This window comes from Alligator mississippiensis, chromosome 10 (assembly GCF_030867095.1).
Source record: "Alligator mississippiensis isolate rAllMis1 chromosome 10, rAllMis1, whole genome shotgun sequence".
Taxonomy (NCBI): Eukaryota; Metazoa; Chordata; order Crocodylia; family Alligatoridae; genus Alligator; species Alligator mississippiensis.
In genome coordinates, this window is record NC_081833.1 from 45,127,651 (window position 1) to 45,154,464 (window position 26,814).

At 42.6% G+C, this 26,814-nt stretch overlaps 1 protein-coding gene across 7 annotated transcripts in view; it reads right to left on the reverse strand.

Moving 5' to 3' along the window:
* Positions 1 to 26,814, reverse strand: part of NFATC3 (nuclear factor of activated T cells 3) — a 162,816-nt gene that overhangs the window by 117,679 nt on the left and 18,323 nt on the right. For all 7 annotated transcript variants that reach the window (XM_059713763.1, XM_059713769.1, XM_059713768.1 and 4 more), the window contains one exon: positions 12,902 to 14,033. In XM_059713763.1, the coding sequence (XP_059569746.1) occupies positions 12,902 to 14,033 (1,132 nt within the window). The remainder of the gene's footprint in view (positions 1 to 12,901; positions 14,034 to 26,814) is intronic.

A 26,814-nucleotide genomic window follows, 5' to 3' on the forward strand; every position in this document is an offset into this window, starting at 1 on the left:
CCTGGAGCCAAATCTCCACATGTGGGAATGGGTCATAGTGGTGGGACTCCTGGAGCCTGATCCTGGTAGGAAGGGGGCTTGTGGTCTGATCCTGGTATGCAGAGTCCAATCTGGCCCACTGGGCCGAAAGGCTGCGCAACACTTTAAAAAAAAAAAAAAAAAAAAAGAGCACTGTTAAAGCAATTAAATCCTATTGCATCTAAATAATTCTGTGGTAGTTATTTGTCTAAGGATGTCTAGAAAGCCAAAATACCAATAAGGCTATTTTGTCCTTGTGGAAGAAAAGGAGAGATGGTTCAGTTTCTTTGACTAGAATAATTCTGGAGTGTAGAGATTGCAAGCACTCGTTTAGGAATGTTCTATCTGCTTGTTCTGTCCTTCTGGTGGATGGCAGGTTTGAAATACTTTCCCCAGGCTTCATCTATATTGGTTTGTTCTATAGTGATAAACAGATTTCAATAACACTTGTACAATCTCAAATCATCTCCTATTGTTCTAACTACTAAACACACAGACCAATGTACATACAGGATTTTTATACAGTACACTGCTGGGTAAACCCTACTTTCTGCTATATCAGAGCAAAATATGAAGTTGAATCATGTGTTCCAGTGTAGAATTTCTGCATTAAAAACTTATCTAAATTCCCAAAGGTTCATTAATAGTGAACATCACATCAATAAGATATCTTATTAAAAAAAAAAAAAGAGGTCCAAAGTTCTTTTGCTTGCCTCACTTAAGCGGACACTTATCTTCATAGTCAGCAAATTGCACATATATTTTCAGAGAGTGAGTTTTGCTAACACAGCATGACTGCTGTAACTGAATAACTAGTTAAAACAAGTTGACCTTATTCCACCATTGTGGAGAGCAATAAGTTATTCTCTTTAAATTTATTGGAAAAGTTTCATTAATAACTGGACAATAGTGACTCAGACACAAGTATTAAAATGGAAACATTTCTGCCTCCGTCCCAACTTACAGTCCAAATTGTTGGATAATTTCATCACTGGTAAGAAAGCCAGCAATTTTCTTTTGCTAGCTATCAGGCAAGTTAAAAATAATACTAACAAGTTACCAGCACGCATTCCCAAATAAAAACCAAACAAACATGGAGATGCTTGAATTAACAGCACAAAAGAGTGCTAGGTGTCTTGCTACCATGAATAAAGAGGACATAAAAGTTTTTCTTTTTTTTAAGTGTGAATATAGGTTGTTTTATGCTACATATATGGAAGAATGCCTCCAGTGCTCAACAGTGTTAAAGGCAATGGGTCTGAAGCTGAAAAAGCACAGAGCATTAGCTGTCTGCAATTACATATTAAAAGACAGATGCCAAACTGGCTTATGAAGAGAAAGATTCACTAGATGGATTGAGGTGTCAGTCTTTGTCCTTTATAAGTGTTACTTCCATCTACTGAGACCATACCAGTATGAAAAAGCTTTATAGTGATATTTAGATCTTTTGGAGGAATTTTAAAAAAAGGTTGTTACTTAGGGCACTTACCCAGGTTACATTTTTCACACAGCCAGGACATAACACATTGCGCATGGCTGCAGAGTGCTTATAAAATGGCTGATCACATGAAAAAAAATAACACTTGTCAAGTGAGATATTATTAGATGAAGGTGCTGTAAAGCAGAGTGCCTTAGGGAACTTGTGTTCCCTCAAGGGTTAATTTTTTTTGTGCTTTGCAGGGCTAGGCTGGTGCTCTGCCCAGTACCCCAGCTGGTATAGCTGTAAGGGACCCATGAGGTGAGGGGGGTTCCCTCTTCCCCTCTCTGCCGGGCTTCTTGGTGGAGGCAGCAGCAGCAGCAGGATTGGATTGGCCTGGCCTGGCCTGGCCAGAGCTGGGGGGTAGAATGTGTGGGGTGGCAGCGGGGGGGAAGCAGAGCCCCCTTGCCTTATGGGTTTGACCTGGCTCCCCCTTATACCCCAGAGTTGGGGGGTGGGGGAGGGCACAAGGTGAGGGGGCAGGCATAAAGTAGCTCTAAGCAAATGCCCCTGCCATGTGTATTTTATAAAGGGCCACTGGGAATCTGGTAGATCTAAAAACACAATTCTACAGTAGTTGCACTAGCAGGTAACTGTTAGGTGTTTTTTCTGTAGGAGTCTCAATTGCTTTACATCAGTGATTCTCAACCAGAATATTGTTGCACCCTTTGAGATTAATGAGATGCTGTGCGATATTTGTGCTGTTGAGTGTGAAAACATGACATGATTCACAAGACAAAACAAGAGATTTCAAAGAGGAATACATAGTGTCAAAAACATACTGACCTGTTGTGGTCTGAGTTATTTGCAATTGGAAAATAATGGAGCAATTTTTCTTAGTCAAGAAACAAATTAAAACTAAGAACTGACATTTTTGTCTTCAGTATAAATGAGGGGTTTCTTGAGCCTAAAAAGACTGAGAAACACTGGTTTACGTAATGCATTCCTTCAGGTCAAATGCAGACAGACTAATTGCCCATGAAATTAATAAAGGTCTTCTTTTTACATTGGTGCTTGTTCAAGTTTTGGGTAATCAATATTGCTTTTTTGCAGACAATTTTCCAGGAATTATCAATAAAACAGTAGAATCTGGAGTGTTTTTCAGAGTATAGATTAAGGGGTAACTAGGTCTAAAGTCTTCTATGGTAACTTCATAGAAAAGGAACAGTTTCAAAATGGTTAGATGATTCTTTAGAAAGGTCTCTATAAAAGCAAGTATTTCTTGAAGTCTGAAAAATGATACTGCAGCATAATTACAGTGTCATGGCCCAGGGCAGCAGACTAGCCATATTGCCATGAGTTGGCCTGGTTGTCAGTGGCCTAACCATCCCCAGCTGGCCCAGTATGTCTGTTGGGCATGACTTCCTGCTCTTACGCAGCTACCCTTTCAGTGCCTACCAGACTATCCAACAGGGCAGATGCCTTCCTATATAGCCCTGGATTCTCTAATGCCCTGTTTCTCATTTCCCAATCCTGCTGGTTTTTTCCTGGTTTCCTGGGCTCTGGTTCCTGTTTCCTAAATTCATCCTGGTTCCAGCCCCTCTCTTTCTGGTTTTAGACCATAGCCCGAATCCCTTGTATAACTCCCAGCTTATGGCTTACTTATGTGACTGCCCACATCCTAGTCCTATGCAGCTATAGCTGCCTGCTCTACCCCCCACTTGGCTATTGACAGTGGCCTGGATCCCTGCCGCTGTCCCTCCCCTGCCCCAACCTGAAATTCCAGCCACAGTGACTACTTATGCCTCAGTTCCTTGCAGACTTTGGCCTCCTGATTTGCCTGCTCCTAATACCTTGACTCCTAGATCTAGTCTGGACCTTGTTTTCCTGATCCCATCTGTTCCTGATTTCCTGAGCTATCATCACCTAGGATCAAGTCCTGACTGCCTATATCCCTGACATAAAGTATATCAGGACTGCTGTAAAGAACAATGAGTGCTTTTTTGTCACAGTAATTCTCAGTAAGTTTTAAGTAACACCTTGAAGTTGCAGCTAACTGTATATATTTTTCCTTCTGTTCAGCCAGAGATGTTAACCTATAGATCACACAAGTCTACGTGTTCTCCCTTTAGAGCAAAAGACATGGTACATCATGAGTAGGGACCTACCAAAATTGCAATTTCGCAAAACCTGCAAAATCTGGTATTGCCTGTGAAATCAGGCAATGCCTGAGAAATCCGCAAAAAAATCCTTTACTGAAATAAAATGTTGGCTCCCCAGAGGAAGTCTACAGTCCTTATGGTGTTGAGTCCTGGCCACACAGTCCACCAGGGAGCGAAGGGGGGCTGCCACCCCTGCCCCTTGCCACCAATTAGCTGAGAGGGCTGCCTGTTGTGCAGCCCTAGCCCCTCCATCAATCGGCAGCAAGGGGCAGGGCCACGTGGACAGCCCTTGCAACCAATCAGCAGCAAGGGGTGGGGCTACCAGGGCTCTTTCCTGCCTATGCAGGGGGTCAGACTCGATGATCTATTGAGGTCCCTTCCGACCCTAACATCTATGAATCTATAATAGTGTAAAATGGGCTCCCCAACCTTGAATGGAAACATATCACCAATCCTAAATGTGGGAAGGGATGAAAATATTTTTGCCCTTGCCTATATGTTGAATGTTTCCATCAATGAAGAAGCATGTGCTAAGAAACCTTCAATAGGTCTATGATATTTTATTAAAACAGACTTATGTAACAAACATGAAGTCTGATTTGGGGAGTGAAAAAAATATACATGATACCATGTGCCCCACAACTCAAAGCATAATCTTACTAGTGACTTTTTTTTTAAACTAGATCAGAATACATGACATGGCATCAAACCTGGATTACACCAGGTAAGCTGTTGCTGTGCAACTGAGACATGCTCCAGCAAGTTAACTTTTTTTTTTTGTGATACCGAGTAGAGATTTATCCATGTTTGTTCTGAGCTCCCCACTGGAAAGTCCAGCAAACACTGTCAGCACCTCTGTAAAGGAGAAGTACTGAAAATCAGCCTAATGACAAGGTAAGGATAATTTCAGGCACGGGAACATTTGGAGTAAGTGGTACAACTACTAAACCAGTGGTTCTCAGTGGTTTTGTGGTAAACAGCCCAGTTACTTCAAATGCAGGAAAACTAGGGCACCTGTGCCAAGTCTTTCCAGGAAGATGGAAGACCTGGACAGGGTGAAATTCTGAAGCCATTTGGTTCCAATGCTGGGCACATACTTTGTCCTTTAATAAGGTGGTTTACTAAAGAATCAGGGTGGACCATGGGGATTGCCCTACTTGGTTGCATACTGCACACTCCTTCTGTAGGGTACAATTGTGTAGTTATACATGGCCCTACCCCTGGGCTCTGCATACCTCCTCTGGCTCTAAAGTAAAAATGGGAAGATAACCAGTCACATATAGGACCTACCTAGAAGAGAAACAGGGAGGTTATTTGTTGGTAACCCAAAGACTGAGAACTTCTAGGTAGGTCCTATATGTGACTTCTGATTGGAGGGTGAGTCAAGAAGGGCTGAGACTGTAAATTTAAGTGTAGGATGGCTATAAAGAGGACTAAGGAGGTCATGTCATCTCACCTAGGAAGAAGCAAGAATTCTAAGGTGCACACCAAGTGCAAATGGTTCAGCTGTACAGAGACAAGAAAATAGCTAGCTGTACCCACTGCTAACCTGAAAAAGGCTAAAAATGAAGGTACTACAGATGATAGTCACAAGAGATACTCAGTGGGCATGTCTGAGACATTTACTAAACAGATAATTAGCTCTGCAGTAAAGCATTACCATCTACACACAGGGCACTATTAGTATGGCATAAACTAATTAATTCCACCATAGGATAGTACTGCCTGACAAGTACTATCTTATGGCAGTTATTTACTTTACCTCAAAAACAGGTGTAGATGCTGATGGGGTTGGCTGGGGCAGGAAGGTGCTACAGTGCAGGGGTGGTCTGCCAGCTAGCCCCACAATGAAGCAACCTCATGGCCCAGCCAACCCCTATGCTGCATCACGTTGAGCTGTGTCAGAGCAGCCCTGGGCTGGCAGGCTGACCCCTGGGACCCCCTGCCAGCCAGGTCTGCTCCACCCCGGCTCAATATGCTATTAGGTCCTGGGTGCACATGTAAATGCAGTGGCCAGGAGCAATAAACTCTGGTACAAACTGTGCCAGAGTTTATTCAGCCACATTAATAGCATATGAAGATGTGCCCAGTGTAAGCTATCACTGTAACCATCAAGAGGTTAATATAGCCGTGACACCTCGTTTGCACTAGCCAGGAGACAATACTGTACTTGTGATCACTTAAGTACTTGTAGTTTACCGTGATGATGGTTTCAGCCCAGGTGGAGTTATGTACCTGGCAAGGCAGATCCCCTTTTTCTCAGCCTTGAATGACTTGGTGTAGTTGAAGGTAGAGACCTGTCCATTGCACTGTGGGTGGACACTCCTGCAAGAGTTTACTACAGCATCCCAAAGGGAGGCTCTCAGCTCCATAATTTATAGTGATGGTGGATTGCTCTCGGGGGGGGGGGGGGGGGGGGGGGGCGGGTGCTGTGGCTCTTGTTGGCACAGTGTGTACAGCCCCCAGCCACTCAAAAGTTGGGCAGCCCTGTTCTATTATACTGGAACATAGTTAAAGGGATATTTCTTTACTAGATGACATTGTGGAGTTTTTTCCCCCCAAGCCCTATTTGAATTTAAACAAATACGATTGCATGCATAAACAGTAATTTAAATTTATTGTATTATATAAGCTACCTTAAAATGCAGGAAAATAAAGATATCAAAGACACTGAGAATCAAAGCTGCTTACTTCTGGTCATCACAGCCTTCAATATTTTCAGATGACTTCCTGTTATGCTATTTTTATTCATAGACTAAAAGAGAAACCAAGTTTTCTTGCTTTTTCCATGCAAAATATAGTTTATCAACTCTGAATAAAACAGTAATTGAACTGAACTAGTTGAATAGACTGAAATACGAGTAATAATTTATTTGTAACTGCAAAAAGTAGGTATGGCTGCCAAAAGCCAATTTAATCAGTTCAAAGTGCTTACCTATTTACTACCACAAGTTCAGTGGTATAACTTTCTTTAAAACTTGTCCTGGAATAAAATATTCTAACACTACATTTAAAGTTTAAAATGTGAAGTTGGATAGTAATGTATATCTTTTACCAAGTTTGACATTTTAAAAGCCTTCCACAAGTGAATCAAATTTGAATCAAAGGGATTAAAAACAGATTTTTTTTAAAATTGATTCTTTTTTGTACTTTTATTGGTTTTATCTACCCTGTCACACAATCTTTCCACTAGATTGGTAGTGAGAGATGGACCTTGGATTTAGCCTTGTGGGGACTAACTTCCTACATTAAAGCAACTACATGCTTAAAACACTACACTTAAACATGCCATACCTTACTTTCTCCTAATAAGTTTCTTTTACAAGCAGAAAAGAAGGTTACCATCAGAGATGGGGCAAAATGTATATATGGCAGATCCAAGTTAACCAACACAGAAGACTTCTGTGAAAAAAGTCATCCCCTGACAACATGGGAGAAACTAGAGATCTGCACTAGTAAGCAAGTCCGCTATTTTTTTTCATTCCAAAAAGTTAAAGAATATTACTTAATCAAATGGACAGAAGAGAGAGGTTCAACAAGCAGTCTCTGAAAGGCTGCAATGGAGTGTTTCCTCTGACTCTACCAAACCATTTAAATGTTTCCTTTTCAATGCCTATTGATAACATTTTTTTTTTTGCCTTGGACCTATAGGCTAGGTACAGACATTACCATGGGCAACTAGTGTCAGCAACCAGTCAGCAAATGGGAGGGGGGGGCGGTTCCCCCCAGCCTATCTTGCCAGTGAGGGTGCGGGGGGAAGGTCCCCCACACCCAATCTCACTCACTGGCTTCTGGAAGTGCCTGCTCCCAGAAGCGGCTGCGTCACTCGCAGGAGGGGCACCAGCGCTTCTGTCAGCCCCCTCACCCGTTGCCTAAGCAGGAAGCACAGCCTGTCAGGAGGTGCATCAGCCCTCTCAGGGGGTGCACATGCACCCCCTACAAGTTGCCACTGGACATTACATATAAACCAGTTTAAGTGATCAGAAACTGGTTTAAACCTGTAGGATCACACTTAACTGATTTGGCTCAAACCAGTTTATGCAATGTCTGTCCCAGACCCCTTGCTGGTTTAAGATAAACCAGATACCCCCAGCATCCTCGTATGCTCTCTGAGCTGGAGCTCCAGAAACTGTGGGCTGCTTCCCCCTCCCCTCATCACTCCCTGCTAAGGAGGTATTCCCCCCTTCCCTCTGCCTTGCTGAGGGAGGTATCCGTATTAGCTAACAGACCACATGCTGGCCATAGTCAGTGCTGAATCAACAGACAGAATCAAGAAGTAGCTCGTAATGTCCATCTGTTGTTTTCTTAATGGGGTGATAAGCACTGAGTTAGAGGTGATAAACACAGTCATCAAATCCCTGCTGGGCTAATCACAGCATCCTGCTGGAGCTTGGCCACACCCCCCTCAGCCACATGCTGTGGAAGGGAAGGAAGGGCTGCTCTAGAGCCCCCCAGCTTCTAGCCTGAGCCATTGCAGGCACGTGCCTACATTTCTGGGATGTCTGTCCATACAAAACTGATTTAGCCTAGCCAGGTTAAACTAACCTGCAAAGATTGAATCAATTCAGGCTCAGGCTTTTGAATGTCTGTCCCTACCGTATGGAGAGCTGCCACTGTTTTGATTACCATTCCCGTTTTGTGAAGGGGGTAACTAACTATACAAATCCTAATGTGAACCATCTCCAGCATAGTTAACCTGGATTTTAATTTATCCTAAATGTTCCTGCTTATTATCCTAATGTATAACACATTAGCTCATTTAGTACAATTTTATTAGACTTTACTTAAAAAAAAAAAAAAAAGGTTTCTGGAAGGAGATTATAGTACAAATGGACTCTAACAATATTTACAAAAAAAACCCTTCATAATAGCTGCAACTATGTCCTTCTTAAGTATGATTGCTGGAGATTTCACACATAAATAATGGACTTTTCTGAAGTAGAAGTTTCATCTCCTTTTATTTATTTATCATCTATCTAGCTGATCATGTAGTGAAGTCACAAAGTAAACTCAAATATTTATTTGGGGGATGGGGGAGGGGGGGAAGAGAAGAAAAGTCATGATGGAAGTATCACTGCAAATCCCATAAAATATGGGACAGAAGGAAAATGTTTAATTACTTTTACTGGCAAACCAGACATTAAAATGATGAAATCCATACATTGTGTTTTCTAGTGAAAAATTAAAATTTAATTCTAAAGAGAACCAGAAGTATTCCTGGGAGATTGAGTGCTGAAGTCCCTCTTAACCAGAGGGCCACTTAAAGCACTGTTCCTCTTTGCCCAAATAGCCTATATTTGAGATCTTGCCAGGCTGTTAAGCAAAAACAAACAAAAAACGACTCTGGTATTTCTTTGTTGCCATCCTGTTCGAAAAAAAACAGTGGACGAAGTCCTGTTTCCCTGAATATTACAGAAATAGCAGTTTCCTTGCTCCTAAAATTGGTCTACCCTTCTGAAAAGTACAGCGAGAGTCTTGCTGCCTTCTTCCAAGGCCATGCTCAAACTGCTTTCCCTGCTTTTAGATCTCCATCTACAGACAGCCATAATTAGGACCCTTGCCCATGCATTTGCTGTCATTGCCAGGGAAACTACTTTTATTCCCTGTGTTAGTTCTGGTCTTGTGGCCTGGTGCCATGGTTGGCAGCTTCTGTTTTTTCAGCTGCCACTACAAAGGGGAACATAATTGCTCCTTTCATTTTGTCTGTCACTAATCTATAGATCAAAGACTTATTTGAAGGCAGTGATTAACACTTTCCAGAATTACTATTTTTCAAAGTTGACTTACTTGGCCTCATTGGAGAATGCATTCAAAATTAAGATTGTTTGCAGAGCAGATAGACAAATAAACTATCAGTATCAGCAAATTTTCCAGATGTTCACAACTTTAGACTTCAGACCCTTAAGTTGCCAAAGTTGTTCTCAGACAGTCAAAGACACGTACATGAAAAAATACAACCAGAAACAATTCCACCACCACTAACAGAAGTGGAGGTAAGAGAATGGAGGACAGCTGTGTGCATTCAACACTAGTATTTATGTCAATTTTTCTTGATGGCTCAAGTGTCTCAGAGGTTTAATATAGAAACCTGAAGTCTTCTGAAAAGGGAAGTCTCTTTATTGCATAAGTATCCATCAATGATCTGATGAAAGTCTGTTTTGACCAAGTTAAAACACATTTTGTGAGCACAACTCCCCCCCGCCCAAGTTTTGGGGACTTGGGTATGGTTTCATTTTTAAGTTAACAGATGCATCTACAACAGGATTTGAAAGGATGTGCTAATGAAAAACTAGCACAAGACAGAAGTAGTATGAGAAGCCAGTCATTTCATTAGTGTTCTGTGGGAGTGCTTCTACTGGGCACACCTGTTCTGTGAAGCAAATTTCATTAGTAGTCTATAAAGAGCTTAGGCACTTAACTTACGGCTTACACTATCCCAGAGGAATACACTGTAGGCAACTATCAGTGGCTCCTACCTTGTGTCTGGGTGCAGAACATGCTATTTGCAAGGAGTAAACTGCTACCATGAAATAAAACTACAGGCATGATGCCAGGGCAAGTTTCACAGGTGCAGTTTTACCCCCAATGCTTTTAGCATTATTCTGCATTGGACTGAGTACTGTTACTGTAAGGTGTTATATCATCTGTCTGTTCTTTATTTGTGCCAATGTTATAAATCAGTTGCAACACTATAAGCATGTAGTGTGCCAACACCCCGATTCTACTTTATGGGTTTTTCACTTTATCTTAAAAAAAAAAAACAAAAAAACAAAACAGCAGTGGTGCGGAACCTTTTTGGCTGGTGGGCCAGATGGGCAGTGCCCAGCCCCTCCATGGACCAAATCTGCCTAGTGGACTCAGTGCGGCACCCAGAGTGCCATGTGGAAGAGAGCAGGTAGGAGGGTGCAGCCTGGCCCAATCCAACTGTGCAGAGGAAGAGGGCATGGCCTGACTCCAACCAGGCAGGGTGGAGAGAACAGGAGCATAGCCCAGCCATCTGTCTGCTCCCGACATAAGGAAGGGGGCATGGCTCAGCCCCAACCTGGCAGGGCAGAGGGAAGCGGGAGTGGCCCAGCCTCATGGAGGAAAGTAGTCATGGCTCAGCTCTGACCCACTGCTCAGGGCTTGGGATTCTGGCAGCAGGTAGGGGCAGCAATATTAACTGCTGCCGCTCTCCCATGCCAAAATTTCCTGACCCATGGGGAGTCCCAGAGGTCAGATTCCAAGGCTTTGTGGGCTGCATGTGGCTCTCATGCACAAGTCTGAGCACCCCTGCTATAAGGTGTTTCATCTGGCTCCTTGTTTTCCTCTGTTACTCCATCAATTATTCCTTGAGCGCACTCTCTTATGTCCCTCTAATCCGGGAACTCACTACAAAGCCTCCTCATACCCACTTTCCATATGAAGCCTTTCCTCCAAATGAGTATCCATTACTGCTTCCATGACTCCATCCTCCCCTCCCTCTGTATTTCTCCTACAGGACCCCATTCTTCTGGCCAATCATGATATAACCTGTATGCACCCAGAAATCTCCTTCTCTCAGTTCCATCCTTGCTCTTCTGAACCCTCGCACCTCTGCCTTCTCTTTTAAGAGAAGGCTGAACCTTCCCAACACTGAAAGGCCTTGCTTCCAGTTACCCTTACTGACTCTCCCAACTCTGTTACATTAGACACCTCTTCCTCCAGCATTAGTGTCCTACCTCCACACAAATCCTGCTTATAAAAGGTTCTTTTTCTATTTAAGAATCCAGGCAACAGACATTCTTCACATACAACAATTTAAGTTGCTGCCCAACACTCACGTTGCTCAGCTGCATGTGTGTGTGGAGAAACTGTTAGAGATTCCTCTGTTTATACTACCACTAGGCAGTTCTGGAAGCTCAAATTTTATTCCAAGGCAGGGTTCTCAAATGTTACGATTTGCAAGGTTGTACCTGCTGAGGCTGAAAATATTTCCTCAGTTTTTGTAGTTAGTTTTGAAAGGTCACTTCCAGTTACATTAGACAGAAAGCTATAATCTACTTGAGCACTAGACCCTGCCTCATGTGACCAATTACAGAAAGTCTTTAAAAACACACTCTCTCTCTCTCCTGGTCTTCATATATTTGCCTCCCTTCCATCTTCAGACTGTTTCCTTAGACAAAGGCCAACAAAACAAAAGAACCTTCTGCTCCCAACACAGATCTGTTTGCTTAACAAGCTCAGAAGGAGAGATCTTTCATATCCAAGATGATGCAATGACTAAATTCCCCAATGTGAAAGAATGAATTCAGAAAGGAATTGGAGCTGCTCTCAGGAGAAGGCTAGATTTTAAACTGGTACCAAAAGCCTTGCTTAGTCTATAGCTGCTTCCTCTCCTGAAGCTGACCCTTCTGGAGGTGACAAAAAACTGCTGAATTCTAGACACCCATCCATCTGTGCCCCTACACAATATTTACCTGCAGTTCCAGTGGGGGACAGCCCGTTGAACAACAACTAATTTTTCCTTACTGCCTCCAAGAGTTGCATGCTCAGACAGTATCCATCCTACTTATCAGTTTTTATCTTAGATAAAAGAGCGCTGGAAACCAAGCTCTGCTCTGAAGAATCAATGGATTTTCCCCTCACCATTCCATGTAGCATGTAGCTCAATGAGTGGAGTAAGGGAAAACAGCAAAAAGCTTTAAAAAAAAAAAACAAAACACACTTTAAAAAATAAAGAGAAAGGTATAAGGGGAAAAAGTTGTAAAGGCAACCATGCTAAGGCATTTGAGGTTACAAGATTTCAAAGCACTGCAGTAGTCACATTAGCTTTCTTTACAGGATTTTATTTTAGCAAACAGAAAAGCAGCAAACAAGGCAGGACTGAAAAAGTGAAAACTCAATGGGGTATTTAACAGCTCTACAAAAAGGCATATTCCCATATGATCACATTTTTTTAAACAAGTTTAATGCTTTACTGTTCTTAGGGATTTACAACACCAAAGCACAATAGGCACTGCAGGAAAGAAGGGAGATTCCCTGCTCCGAAAAACCTGCCTTTTGTACATTTTCACTCCTGCCATTGCTGCATTCATACTGAAGTTACATTGGGCTCTCTGCTGGAACAGCCTGCCCACTGGCATCACATTTAGTTTCAAATGTCTCAATTTATAATGTGGCTGCAGCACTTCAACAAGGAAGCAGATCTGTTGGCTCTACTACATTTATACAACCAGAATCCAGTTTTCAGATATTCACAAAGCTCATAACATACTATTAGAATAAAATACACTAAATATCCACACAACACATCTGACAGGGGCTTCTAAGTTCTTAAACTTACCGAAAAATAGGAGTATGGCCAGGCTTTGGTTTGTTCCAAGTAAAGTGCGAAGGAACAGAGAGGAATTGGTCAGTAGGCAAATCCTTTTTTAACACGTGTTGCGATCCTGAGCAATCATCCACTGCAGTTTCAAGGGATGGTGATAAACTACCCTGTTCTTCAGAACAGAGGTCTATTTTTCCTGATAAAGTGGCAGTTTGATCCTCAGAGGTCTTTCTTGTTTTAAGAGGGATGTCAGTCTCTGTACAACACTGAAATGGTGACAGGCCAGAATTAAGACCTTGTACACTATGAAGAGAAGTATTTAGCCACGTATCTTCTGTTATACTTCCCCTGGGAGAGTGGCCAGGTGATGGAGTTGGAGAATGATGGGGAGACAGAGAACCAGCATAACAAATCTCGGCACTGGAGTGTCGCCGCTTCCCACAGGGGGATGTAGGTCTTGAAGAGGGCCTTGATGGTGGTCTTGGGCTTAGCCAGTTTTCATCTGTAATACTAGTTCTAGGAGAATGACAAGGAGATTGTCTAGGTGATAAGGCATGCCCAAATCCATAAGGCTGTTGCCAAGTGTCATCCCCTGGACCTCTTGGAGAACCGCCAGGAGATGCCAAAGGAGATCCGAGGGTAAATCTAGCAGCAGCTTCATTAAGCTCAGAGTCTACATCATCATAAACATGAGAAATGGATTCACAAGAGGAAGCATCTGAGAACCAGCTCCTGGAGGAAATGCTGCTGGCAGGGCTTGGACTAAGGGATGATTCCCTGTATGATGGCTCAAGAGGAAGATATAGGTGGTCCCTTGAAGGCCTTTCCATATATTCATTTTCTGTGCCATTTGTGTGCAAGTCATCCTCGCTGGCTTCAATTCCTTGATGACAATTAGGAGATATAGATGTAATTTGAATACTAGGGCACTCAAATGGTTTGGGTCCACCTAGTGGGCTGTATTTGGATTCTGGTACCTCACAAGTCCCTTCATAGTTTTTATGACCTTGTAATCTGGCAGGTGGGGACAGAGGAGAGGGGTGTGGTTGCAATCCATGGCGAGGGATACAAATTGGCTGATTTACAGATGATGATGGCTGGTCTATATTAAAGATGTATATGGATGCACAGTCATCTGGTTCGAGATCTGGAAAAGGAAACAAAGGAAGAGTCAGAGTGTAATACTTAATATGTAGAGTCTCCTTATTCAATGAGATTGATACCCTGGCAGGTCTCTGATTTTCCACATGCTGAATGCCACAGTTTCCCCAGGGAAGTGACTACAAAATAAAGATCTGTATCATGGAAACCATCTCTCGCCCATATCTCTTTCAGAGTTTTAAACTGCTACATTTAAATACATTTATACTTTCATGAGAAAACATTCTAGGAATTTTTGTCCAATACCACACCAGTGATCTTTCACCCATTGCTTTTCATCAGATTCCATAATATATTGTTATTTCAATGTGTAGAAAATATCATTAAAAGTATTTAGAGTTCATGTTTTAAAGTTTAAAGTTGGTGCAAATCTATTTTTTACATTATACAGAAAACGCATAGAAATTTCTTCTGATTAATATGAAATTTCACGCATCTTCAATAAATACCATTTCCTTGTAGACATGTACAGAGACTGTGCTTTCTTGTAGTCCAGCTTGTCATTTACTTAATTGTTAAAATGCTTAACAGCATTTACTTCCTTTAAAATTGGATTAGAAACAAAAAAATATTCACTATGCAAAGCTTTATTCAAAATTATAAATAGGTCCACGTTCAGTTCCGGGTGGCATGTGCAGTAATGGTTTTTACGGTGCAACGAGTCAGCACATTTGGCTTTTTACTTAAAGCTGAGGTATCCTAAGCAATCCTATTCCAGAAAAAGCTGTAGACTGCAAGCCCTGAAAACTGAGAGCCTTTAGCTATAGTACCACAGGGAACAACTTCACCTGTCTCCTGTGATGGCAAAGCACCAACTTCAAGAGCAAGACAGAAAGAAGCTACAAGATATTGCACTTGCTTTATTACCAGCAGAGCAGTTACTTCAGTTACTTACTAGCTACTGTTTCTTCAGTGCAGGGGTACACATAAGAACAGCCACTAAAAAAAGACTACTAGAGGGATATGTCCCTCAGAACCTAATTGAGGGTTCACCCTGGTGCATGTTTCAACTTTAAACCCTGATTAGGGCAAAGGGGGGGGAAGTGAAGCCTGGAGCAGAAAAGTGACTACAATTCAGTCACCTGATTCCCTCCCTCTTACTGGATGCTGGCCAGGAGCTACAAAAAGAAGCATCAATGCCTGCTCATGGTCAATTGTGGGCCACACAACAGCTCTGTGGTTTGTATTTATGCATTCTGGGATAATTCTTACAAAAAGAATGAGAACAAATAGCAACAACATCCCATCCCACTCCCCACCAACATTTGGGATGGAAAGGAATCAGTTGAGTACATAAATACAGAGCTCTTGTCTGGACTAAAAAAAACAGGTCTGGAACTGGTTAAAGAAATGTGTGCCAACCTAGCTCCTAAAGATAAGCAAAACAAGGTTAGTTGCCATAACTAGTAAGTTTTAACTGTGTGCCTTGCAGAGACAGTATTCAATATGCTGTGACAGTAACTGGCTGCAAACAGGATTCTACTATAACTGTACATCTCTAAATATCAGAATGTCTTTAGCAATAAATGTTGTAAAGTATCCAAGTACCTTGGTAATAGGTGTTCAAATATTTTGTTTTCTTTAAGCAAACAGACTTTTTTCCATAGCCTATACTTCTTACCTTTTCATAGATTTCACAGACATTAGGGCTGGAAAGGACCTCAGGAGATCAACTCCAGCCCCCTGTCCCAAGGGCAGGAAGTCAGCTAGGGTCAAAGGATCCCAGCAAGATAAGTGTCCAAACACTTCTTAAAAAAAGAGTCCAGAGTAGGTGCTTGCACCACCTCTAGAGGGAGCCTATTCCAGGCCTCGGGAGCTCGGAGAGTAAAGAAGTTTTTCCTTATGTCCAGCCTAGAACGGTCTTGGAGGAGGTCCTTGTCATCCCTTGGGGTGGTCTGGGGAACAGATGTTCCCCAAGATCCTGCTGCACATCCCTTATATACTTATAGGCTGCCACCAGGTCCCCCCTGAGCCTTCACTTTTCCAGATTGAAGAGTTCCATGGCTCTCAGTCTCTTCATAAGGCCTATTCTCTTGCCCTCTGATCATGCACGTGGCTCTCCTCTGGACTCTCTCAAGCTTCTCCTCATCCTTCCTGAACTGTAGAGCCCAGAATTGGATGCAGTACTCTAGCTGTGGCCTCGCCAAGGCCGAGTACAGTGGGAGGATGACATCCTGAGACTTACTTGAGAAGCATCTATTGGATGCAAGCCAGAGTTTAGTTTGCTTTACCAGCTACGACAACGCATTGGTGGCTCATGTTCATCTTGTGGTCAGTCATGACCCCCAAGTCCCTTTCGGCCTTGGTGCTAGCGAGCATAGCACTGCTAAACCTATAAGCATGCTGCAGGTTCCCCACCCCCAGGTGGAGTACCTTACCATTTGTCAGTATTGAAAGTCATCAGGTTTCTATCTGCCCACCTTTTTGTTGGCTACAAATGTCCAACTCAGGATCCTTAAAATTCTGGTTTATTAGGCGGACTGAAACACTGTTATGAGTTAAATCATAAACCTTGGGGCTGGTCCTCACACACACACACACACACACACACACACACACACACACACACACACACACACACACACTAGCAAGCTACAAGAGTCAGGTATACCTATCCCACAGGCGCTGGAGTCTGTCATTGAGGCTTCTTTCAGCGTGGTGGTATCTTCCAGAAGGGGGTTGACGGCTGGTCCTTCTGGCTGGACAGGTCGGGTGCTGGTCAAGTTGGAGATCAAGAGGGCGCCACAGAGGGTCACTTTCCACTGCCTTTTATCTGTCCTTGGCAGACTTTGGTGACTCCCCAGTTTTCAGGTTTGCCCAATCCAGGGGTCATTGACCCTCGTGGGACTTCCCCCCTTGGTGGCTACTGGATGGCATCTGTCAGCCCCAGGGGTCGTCCACATGTACGTGCAGGTTTGGGAGTCCATTGATGAATTTTGAATAGGGCTCTGGGAGTGATCGATTTGGAGATATTCAGCCCAAAAGTTGGTCCCCGGCATTGATTAACTCAGACCAGGGCTTCTAGCCCTTGATCAGTGAGGTTTAGAGATTTCCCGGTTGTTACACTGTCTTCTATTGAGTTCTTCCATTGGTTGATCTGCAGTTTTCTTAGGTGTTAATTACTGCCTGCTACCGTGTTACACATTCAATCACTGATTCACTCGCTCTTTCAGGGGCCAGCCTGTTACAGAGAAGGGCAGTTTGATTCCTGCCCTTGTTAACATTGTAACAATATATAACTTACTTATGAAACTAAACACATTTAGTTAAAAGGTGAGGAGTATAAAATATAAGCTACAAATGTAATGCCATGGCACACAAATAGATAAAAATACCAAAATAAAAGGGGAGATACAAAATACACACATACACATTTCAAAACACAATTCCTTATCTTAAAGTGAAAGAAAGAGGAAGGAAGAAAAGGTAGAAGAGGAAAAACATATCCAAGGAGGGGAGAGCAACTGCAGGCAAGAGGAAAAGGGGCTTTCTGCTACATTTTCAGCCTGTCCAAGTCAGCCTGGATCACCAGTCTATCCTCTAGTGCAGACACTCTATCCCAAAGTTTGGTGTCATTGGCAAACTTGACCAATCCACTTCTGACACCTGTATCCATGTCATTAATAAAGACATTGAAGAGAACAGGTCCAAGGACCGAGCCTTGGGGAACACCACTGGTCATGGAGCACCATGATTATTTGCTTCTATCAGCCACCACTCTCGAGTCCGGCCTTGGAGCCAATTCTCCAGCCATCGGACTGTGATGTAGCCGAGACCACAGTTGGCCAATTTTTCCAAGAGGAGATTGTGGGACACCAGATGAAAGGCTTTTTTGAAAACCAGATATATGGCATCAATCTCTTCTCCCTTGTCCAGGTCATATGTCACCTGGATAGAAGGAGATGAGACTGGTCAGGCAAGACCTACCCGCAACAAACCCATGCTGTCTCCTCAGGATGTTACCATCAGCCAGCTTGTCAAGAATGGACTCTTTGATGATTTATCCAGAATCTTACCAGAGATTGAGGTCAAGCTAATTGACCTGTAGTTCCCTGGATCTACTTTGCTCCCTTTCTTGAATATGGGCACCACATTAGCTTTCTTCCAATCTTCAGGTACTTCACCTGAGCACCAGGAGTTTTTGAAAAATCTTTGCCAGTCGCTAGGCTATGACTCCTGCCAGCTCCTTAAGTACTCTGGGGTGCAATCTGTCAGGACCTGCTGACTTGAAGGTGTCCAGCCTCTCAATGTATTCCTTTACAAGATCTACACTGATGCTGGGTATAATTTCCCCCTTACCCTGGTTGTCCCGCATCTTCCTAGGCAGGGCGGACCCTTTGGGTTGTTGAAAAACCGACACAAAGTACCCATTAAGCAGGTTAGCTTTTTCCTGGGTGTCAGTTGTCCCATTTGGTTTAGCAGGGGTCCAATGTTACCCTTGCTTTTCTTCCAAATCCCCACATATCTAAAAAAGAACTTTTTATTGTCCTTAATATGTGTAACCAGGTGGAGTTCAGTGGCAGCCTTGGCTTTCCTGGTTTGCTCCCTACAGGTGTGGACCAGTGCAGAGTAATCCTCCTTTGTGGCAATTCCTATCTTCCATCCTTTATAAGCCTCTCTTTCTAGGCATAGGAGGTCCACAGGTTCCTTGCTGAGCCAAGGGGTTTGCTGTGCCTTTTGCTACCTTTCCTCCCAGGTGGGATGGACATCCTTATGCCTCCAGCATCGCTCCCTTAAGAAGCAATCACTCCTCTTAGACTCCTCTCCCTGCTGAGTCTTGGTCCCTTAGAGCCTTGACAACAAGCCTCCTGAGCTTATCAAAGTTAGCTTTCCTAAAGTTGAGGACTTCTGCATTGCTGACTGATTTGCCAGATTTGTGATAGATGGTAAAAGTGATCAGCTTGTGGTCACTGTCTCCTAGCTTTCCTTCGATCTTTAGGTTGCTGACTAGGTCATCTCCTTTAGCCAGTACCAGGTCCAGCAGCGCTTTACCTCTTGTGAGTCCACAGACTTCTTGGGTCAGGTAGAATTCATCCGTGTACGTGAGGAAGCTTCGAGACCGTTTGGATTTGGCCGAGTGCTCTTCCCATGAGATATCTGGGTACTTGAAGTCTCCTATGACAACCACACACCGAGATCTACTTTTATATAGTAGCGAATGGAAAACATTTAAAACCTCTGGCATTAGTTTGACATTCAAATGAAACGTGTCAATTTTCACTGCTAAATCTAACCCTACAATACACTAACACACTAAAAAAGTAAATTCAAATGGAAGGATTAGACCATCAGAGAAAAACCTCAAATAACAATATTTAGGCAAGACTTCTACTCCACTTTACATGTCTTTTATACCAGCAAACAAAATAATACTTCTTGGGCTCACACTTCTTTGACACCTTATATCATATTATTAGAAAGAATAATCAATTATATTTTTGAGGTGTTACTGAATTCAGAATTCTATCAAATTCCAGTCAAGTCAAATTTTGCACCTGAAATAGGGAATCAAATTTCTGCATGTCTGGAAAGAAGCGTTTAGGCATGCTGAAGATTCATTTGAAAATGAGCTCTCCAGGCTCAAGCTGGCATTTCTGAGCACCCTGGTGTCACATAGGCCCTTCCTAGAACCTGCTGCTTTTTCTCCAGCTCCACACGTGCCATATACCAGCTAAGAGATGGATTGCTTGACATCTTTAAAACATAAATTTTCAAATTCTGATTTGCAGTTAATTGGGAAAAATATCAATCCTATACTGAAAGATCATAAGCCATAACTTCTGGGAGAAGTGGAGTAAAATGAAAAAATATTTTGTTGCATTTCTTCATGCATGAAAGATTCAACCTTTAAAATTCAGGGTAGTCTTAGATATGGAGATGAGATGGGCAACTCCATAATAATTCATATTTTCAATAACGTATTCAAAACTAGTTAAATCTGTCTTCAGTATCAAAGGTCTAAAAGTTGTGAGATTTAAATCAAACTATTTCTTATGTATAGTCACATGGTAAAAAATGTAGATGTTAAAGAGTTAAAAGCTGCAAATGTGCTTGAATGGGGTCAGGCCCTAAGTAGCAGCATTTCTCTTTTTATCAAAAGTTTACAACTTTAAAAACCAAGTCCGAATGTTTACTAGTATCAAAACAAACACTAGAATCATAGAAAATTAGGGTTGGAAGGGACCTCAGGAAGTCGTCTCTAATCCAACACCCTGCTCAAAGCAGGACCATCCCCAACTAGATCATCCCAGCCAGGGCTTTGTCTAGGTCTTGAAAACCTCCAAGAATGGAGCTTCCATCACCATTCTGGGTAACCTGTTCCAGTGCTTTACTACCCTCGTAGTGGGAAAATGCTTCCTAATATCTAACCTAAACCTCCCCTGCTGTAACTTGAGACCATTGCTCCTTGTTCTGTTATCTGCCACCAGTGAGAAGTCTAGCTTCATCCTCTTTCAAACCACCACTTCAGGTAGTTGAAGGCTGCTATTAAATCCCTTCCGTCTCTTCTTTAGACTAAATAAGCCCTCAGTCTTTCCTCATAAGTCATGAGGAATGATCCAGCCTGCTTCAATTTCTTTATCAAACAGTCATTTCACCAAAAATTGCCTATACCAAGCTACCAACAAAGCTTCTTTCTTTGATTTGGCATCTCAAGACCAGCGGTTTCAACTTTTTTTGAACCAGGACTCGTTTGTAAACATCAGTGGCCAGTCCTGACCCACTGCCCCCCACCCCAGGCCTCAGCCCCCCAGTGTGTGGGGTTGGGGGCAGGGAGGGGTGTGTGTGGGCACAGGGGGTTCCCCCAAGCAGCCCCTCGCAGGCAGGAGCTCTGCCAGCCTGAAAGAAGAAAGCCACAGTTTCATTTATGGTTCTCTTTAAAGGAAAATCCATTTTAAAAGTTTTTTCACAACCCTTTCATATATTCTTGTTACGTACTTTCAGGTTGAGACCCACAGGTTAAGAAATGCTGCTCTAGAGCAGCGTTTCTCAACCCATGGGTCACCACTCAAAAGTGGGTCGCGAGAATATATGAAAGGGTCACAAAAATAGATCAACAAACTTTAAAAGTAAGAAAAACGTGGGAAACCATGGCTTTTCCCTTGCAGGCTGTCAGATTTCCAGCCTGCACAGGACTGCTTGGGGCCCCCCATGCCCCACACATGCACCACCTGCACCACACACTGGGTGGCTGCAGCCTGGGGGCAGGGGAGTAGCAGGCCAAGAGGGAGGGGTACTGGGTCAGGACTGGCCATCAATTTACATATGGGTCCTGGTACAAAAAAGGATGAGAACCACTGCTCTAGAGGAAATATCTGGAAGCTGCTGGAATGAGCTGTAGTGGGAAAGAAGGCAAGGCTTCCCTCTGCACACAAACTACTAGCTCTAGACTGATCTACTTTTACTTAGCCAGCTTTCCCTGCTGTCCCATGTCATTTGCTCTCTTGTGCAAGTAGAAGCTGTTCTATAGCACTGAAGGCTTATGGTTCACAACAATACTTATTCTCCTTGACAGAAGAAGTAGTAGTATTGTTCCCCACAACATGCCTCTCACTTGAAAAAAACATTAATTCCGCCCCCCAAAAAAACCCTCAGGCTTGGGAATATTACATACAAGTAGCAAATTACAACATTTAGTCCATGAAGAACATTTCCACAGAGTACAATGCAGTATTGTAATGTAATGATATCTTAAGTAGCTCATGAATTGGAAGAAGTTTAGACATGTTGGTATAGTTTTTCACCTGAACTAGTGTACCTGCTTCTCAGCAGAGCTAAATAGCCTGGCAAGTGCTATGTTAATGCAGCTATATATGTTCAAATCCCTAAATTAAGTAGTTTAGAGCTAGTCGATTAACTTTCCACAGAATTATGCTGTGTCACACAAGCATACCTTTAGGTTGCAAAATCATGCCCATAAAATATAAGTAGTGTCAGAACTGTAGTGCATGTGTAGTTTAATTCTGGTCCCTGTCTATATGTATTATGATACAATCTTCACACAACTGTATGTTCTACATCCTCCATCCTCCTTTGAATTCAGTATTCAAGACAGACACTGAAAGCAGCAGAATTAAAGGTGCACAAGAGACCTTGAACCTGATACTTCATAAAGTGCCTGGTTCTGCAATCTAAATAGGTTTTCTAACGTTTTTTATAATATAATAAGCATGCTGATGTTTCAAAATTAATAGTCATAGGAGATATGAATGAATGTGAAAGGTTATGTGACAACAGGAAGTGATTTGGAGTCTTCATTTGTTCATTTCCAGTCTTATTTGCTAAACTTTCTTTTTAAAGTTTAAAACACATTTCCAACATCAACTATTTTGAGCAATTGTTTTGTTTGGTAACTTCCTTTTGTTCCCCTTTTTACTTTTTAAACAAGCTTTAAATTGTAAATTTGAGAGGCGTGTACTTTCCATATAAAGGGAAGCTCAACACAAGACAGAGGAGATCTGATCCTTCCTTTTTTGTGTCCTTGTGACAAGGTATTTAACTGAATTTGCAGATTTGTTGGCATCTGACAGGTTGCATCATGATGGCTTCTGCTAAGGCCTCGAACTTGCGACCCCTAGGCTATCAACCCCATGCCTTAGTGCCCATGGCACCCCAGCCCTGGAGAGGTGACAGAAGTGTTTATTTCCTGCAATTTAACAAATAAAAAAGAATGGCATGTGATCAGGCAAATACGGTTACCTTGTCAGAGATGGAAGGGAGATTACTTTATTCTTAAAAATGAAAGCCTATGAATTCTAGAAATTGCCATTAAAAACCTGCTCATTAAAGAAGAATTCTCTCTTACCCTTGCCTGTACACCCTACTCCTCTGCAACTCTTTCATACTGCTGGCTCCCTTTATAAACTACCAGTCTCTTGACACTATTCCTTCCCCCAGTTAAGATGGACAAACAGTTTCATCACAACCTGGTTGTTTCCATGTTAAGTCTATGACCCTTTAAAGATCTTGACAACAAAAACAGACTCCTTTCCTCTACATTTTTTATTAGTCTTCTGATCCAGACCTCTATACCTGTATGTTCCGACCCAGGCAGGTGCCGAATAATAATAACCCGGTGTCAAAAGCAATTCACTTGTTTGCATTAATTTTTGGACTATTGAACAGACATGGAGACAGCTTTGTAGAGCATAACTAACACAACTGGTAACGGAGTGTGTGCGGGGTAGGGAGGCACGATATGAATCTAGTCATTTGAAAATTCACAATGTACAATCCTATATATCATGGCTAAACTGAACAAATGTGGGAACCAAGACACAGACTTCAACTTGAAGAAAAGCACAGCATAGGGTCAAGCATGGATCATAAGAATAGTTTAACAGAGTAACTGGATTATATTTAAATTTATAATCAATACTATTACCCCATTTTAACTTGTACATAGTTTTCTTCAAAATGACTATTTTGGAGTTGTAACATTGTGCTTGCTTATTCAGACATCATTTTTAATGGAAGGATGATCAAACCTACCTATTTGATTAACGTGAAATAGAGAACTACCAGACAAGCGAAGTGTTACCCCAAATTTAAATTTATGAAAATGAGTGTTTGCAAAAGCCTCAGGTTAACTGAAATGCTTTTGTGATTTGTATTTTCGTGCCAAAGCAACATATATTTAAAGAAATCCTTCTTCATGGTCAACAATGCAATCGTTATAATGCCATTAACATGAAACAATGGTTCTCAGCCCTTTTAGATTCAAGGCACACCTTGTCCAACTAAAGGCACACCTCATTAGACTTGAGACATTATTGGAAAATGCTTGCTCTTACTTTTCACTTGTTTTTTGACTACAGAAAAATAAAGCAATTCATATGTTGCAAATAACTCCAAAAGACTATTTTAAAAATAAAAATAAAAAAAGTCAAATTAAAGCTTTACTAGCTTTTTTTTTTTTTTTTTTTTTTACAGTCCAGAGAGAGAGGGGAGAGATCTGAAAAGTAAACTGGCGATGCTGACAACATATTTTAATAAGATAGAGTTGTTAATGTGGATTATGACTGTTTTAAAAGTTTTGGTTTTATATTCCTGCAAGATGGGCAAACAGACAGTAAACATGGATAGACCACTACATATAGCCATATTTGAAAAGGAAGTTATCACTTAAAAAAAAAAAAAAAAAGACAAAGCCAAAAGCATAATGAAATCCAGCTCCCTTGATTATATATAGGATCAAAAGGAAGGATCTCTCTTCAGGGACAGATGCTAGAACGATCTCAATAAAGTGTATAAGAACTTTATTCTACCCTGGACTGGAAACCATTTACATGCTCACCACAAAACCCAAAACTTGTAGAAAAGCCCTAAAATGATATTTGTAGGAGTTTAAAATTCTTATTATGCGAGTTAGTTTTTAATCTTTACTGAAGGTAGACTTAGCCTAACATCTGATTAATTTTAGTTTAAATATTACATTACAACCATCTAATCCCGCCTCAAGTTTCAGTCAGATGCATTTTTTACTCCTGTTGTTAACCAATGCAAGGTGATGCATTTCATTTGTAAGAACTATTTTCTGGAGTACTCAATTCAAAGTGAACACTGCAAAGAGGATAAAGTATCTACTTCCATTGCCACTTAAAATATTCATATTTACTTGTTCTCACCTGTTCTTTACACTTCTCTGAAAAGACAACTTCAAATGTGGCACACAAACAAATTTGTACACATAACCAAATTTATTAGGACACAGAATCTTAAATTTAAAGAGCTTAAAGACAGTCACTTAACCAGCTACAAAACTTACTATAAATTAAACATGGGCATCTGCAGTTATAGTTAAAACATGCATCTTCTCACAGCTGAACTAAAAACTTAACAATTCCCAACTTTCAGCAAGTCTTTTCTTGTGTGCTCCATCTCTGCTCTCCAAGAGTGTCCCCCTCTTCCCTGACACAGCATAACAGAGAGAAGCACAGGGTCACCAGTCTCCCAGTTCTGGCAGGCGGGCACTCAAGGAGAGTGGAGACAGAACACACCAAGTACTCACTGACAGTCTTCCTCATTTTTCCTTTCTCTTTCCCCACCCCTGTTGCAGAGCAGAGTACCACTTTGCTTCCTGCCCTGTGCTCCCGGGATGCTTTGTTTTCTTGCTCTATCTGCCACTGTCCCTTCCTTGATCTTTCATGTGCCACAGCAGTAGAGTCGCACAGGGGGTGCATGTGCACCCTCTGAGAGTGCCTGTGCACCCCCTGTCAGGCCATGCTCCCTGTTCAGTTGGCAGGCAGGGGGGGAAGCGGGAGTGCTGGCCAGGGAGCGAGGCTGCCAGAAAAAGCTGTGGGATTTCCAGAAGCGGCACAGCTGCTATTTGGCAAGTGAGATCGGCCACAGGGGGACCTCCCCCGGCACTGACTGGTGTTGGGGGGGGGGGGGCACATGCCCCCTCAACTCGAGGCAGCAGTCACCCATGTGCCGCAGAGTGCCCAAGCCACTTGTGGCACTCCAGCTGCAGGTTGGCCACTCCTAGATTAGGTCATATAGTATAGTAAACAAGTAAACCCAAGTTTCATAGATTTCATAGACATTAGGGCTGGAAGGGACCTCGGAAGATCATCGAGTCCAGCCCCCCGCCCAATGGGCAGGAAGTCAGCTGGGGTCATAGGATCCCAGCAAGATAAGCATCCAGTTTCATCTTGAAGGTGTTCAATGAAGGCGCTTGAACAACCTCCGGTAGCAGGCTGTTCCAGACCTTGGGGGCTCGGACAGTAAAGAAATTCTTCCTTATGTCCAGCCTGAAACAGTCTTGTAGTTTGTGACCATTCGACCTCGTCATCCCTTGGGGCGCTTTGGTGAACAAACGTTCCCCCAGATACTGGTGGTCACCCCTGATAAACTTGTAGGTGGCCATCAGATCACCCCTGAGCCTGCGCTTTTCCAGGCTAAAGAGCCCCAGGGCTCTCAGCCTGTCATCGTAGGGTCTGCTTTCCTGACCTCCGATCATGCACGTGGCTCTTCTCTGGACTCTCTCAAGCTTCTCCACATCCTTTTTGAATTGGAGCCCAAAACTGGACGCAGTACTCCAGCTGCAGCCTCACTAAGGCCGAGTACAGGGGGAGAATGACGTCCTGGGATTTGCTTGAGAAGCATCTACGGATGCAAGCCAGCGTTTTGGTCGCTTTACTAGGCGCAGTATCGCATTGCAGGCTCATGTTCATCTTGTGGTCAATGATGACCCCCAAGTCTCTTTCTTGCGTAGTGCTAGCCAACATAGCACTGCCGAGCCTATAAGGATGCTGCGGGTTTTTTTCCCCCCAAGGTGGAGAACCTTGCATTTATCGGCGTTGAACACCATCAGATTCTCATCTGCCCACTTGCTGAGCCTGTCCAGGTCAGCCTGGATCATCAGCCTGTCTTCTGGTGTGGATGCTTTGCCCCAAAGTTTGGTGTCATCGGCAAACTTGGCCAGTCCGCTTCTGACTCCAGTGTCCACATCATTAATGAAGATGTTGAACAGTATGGGTCCAAGGACAGAGCCCTGGGGGACCCCACTGGTCATCTCAAGTTGCAAGTCTGTAAAAGTTATAACCTAGTTATGACTTAGCAACTTGTTATTTTTCATAAATATTTTAGTGAAATCCAGAGATAACACTATTTCAAGTGACAGGATCTGAGAGAAAAGTCAATCTTGTCATTACATTGTTTTGGTTTTGAAAAAAAGTTGGATTTCTGATGTAACCATCTGGGTAACCATTTGACTCCCAATCTTTACAGTTGGCTGTCCTACTGGCAGCCCATGGGACACATGCAGT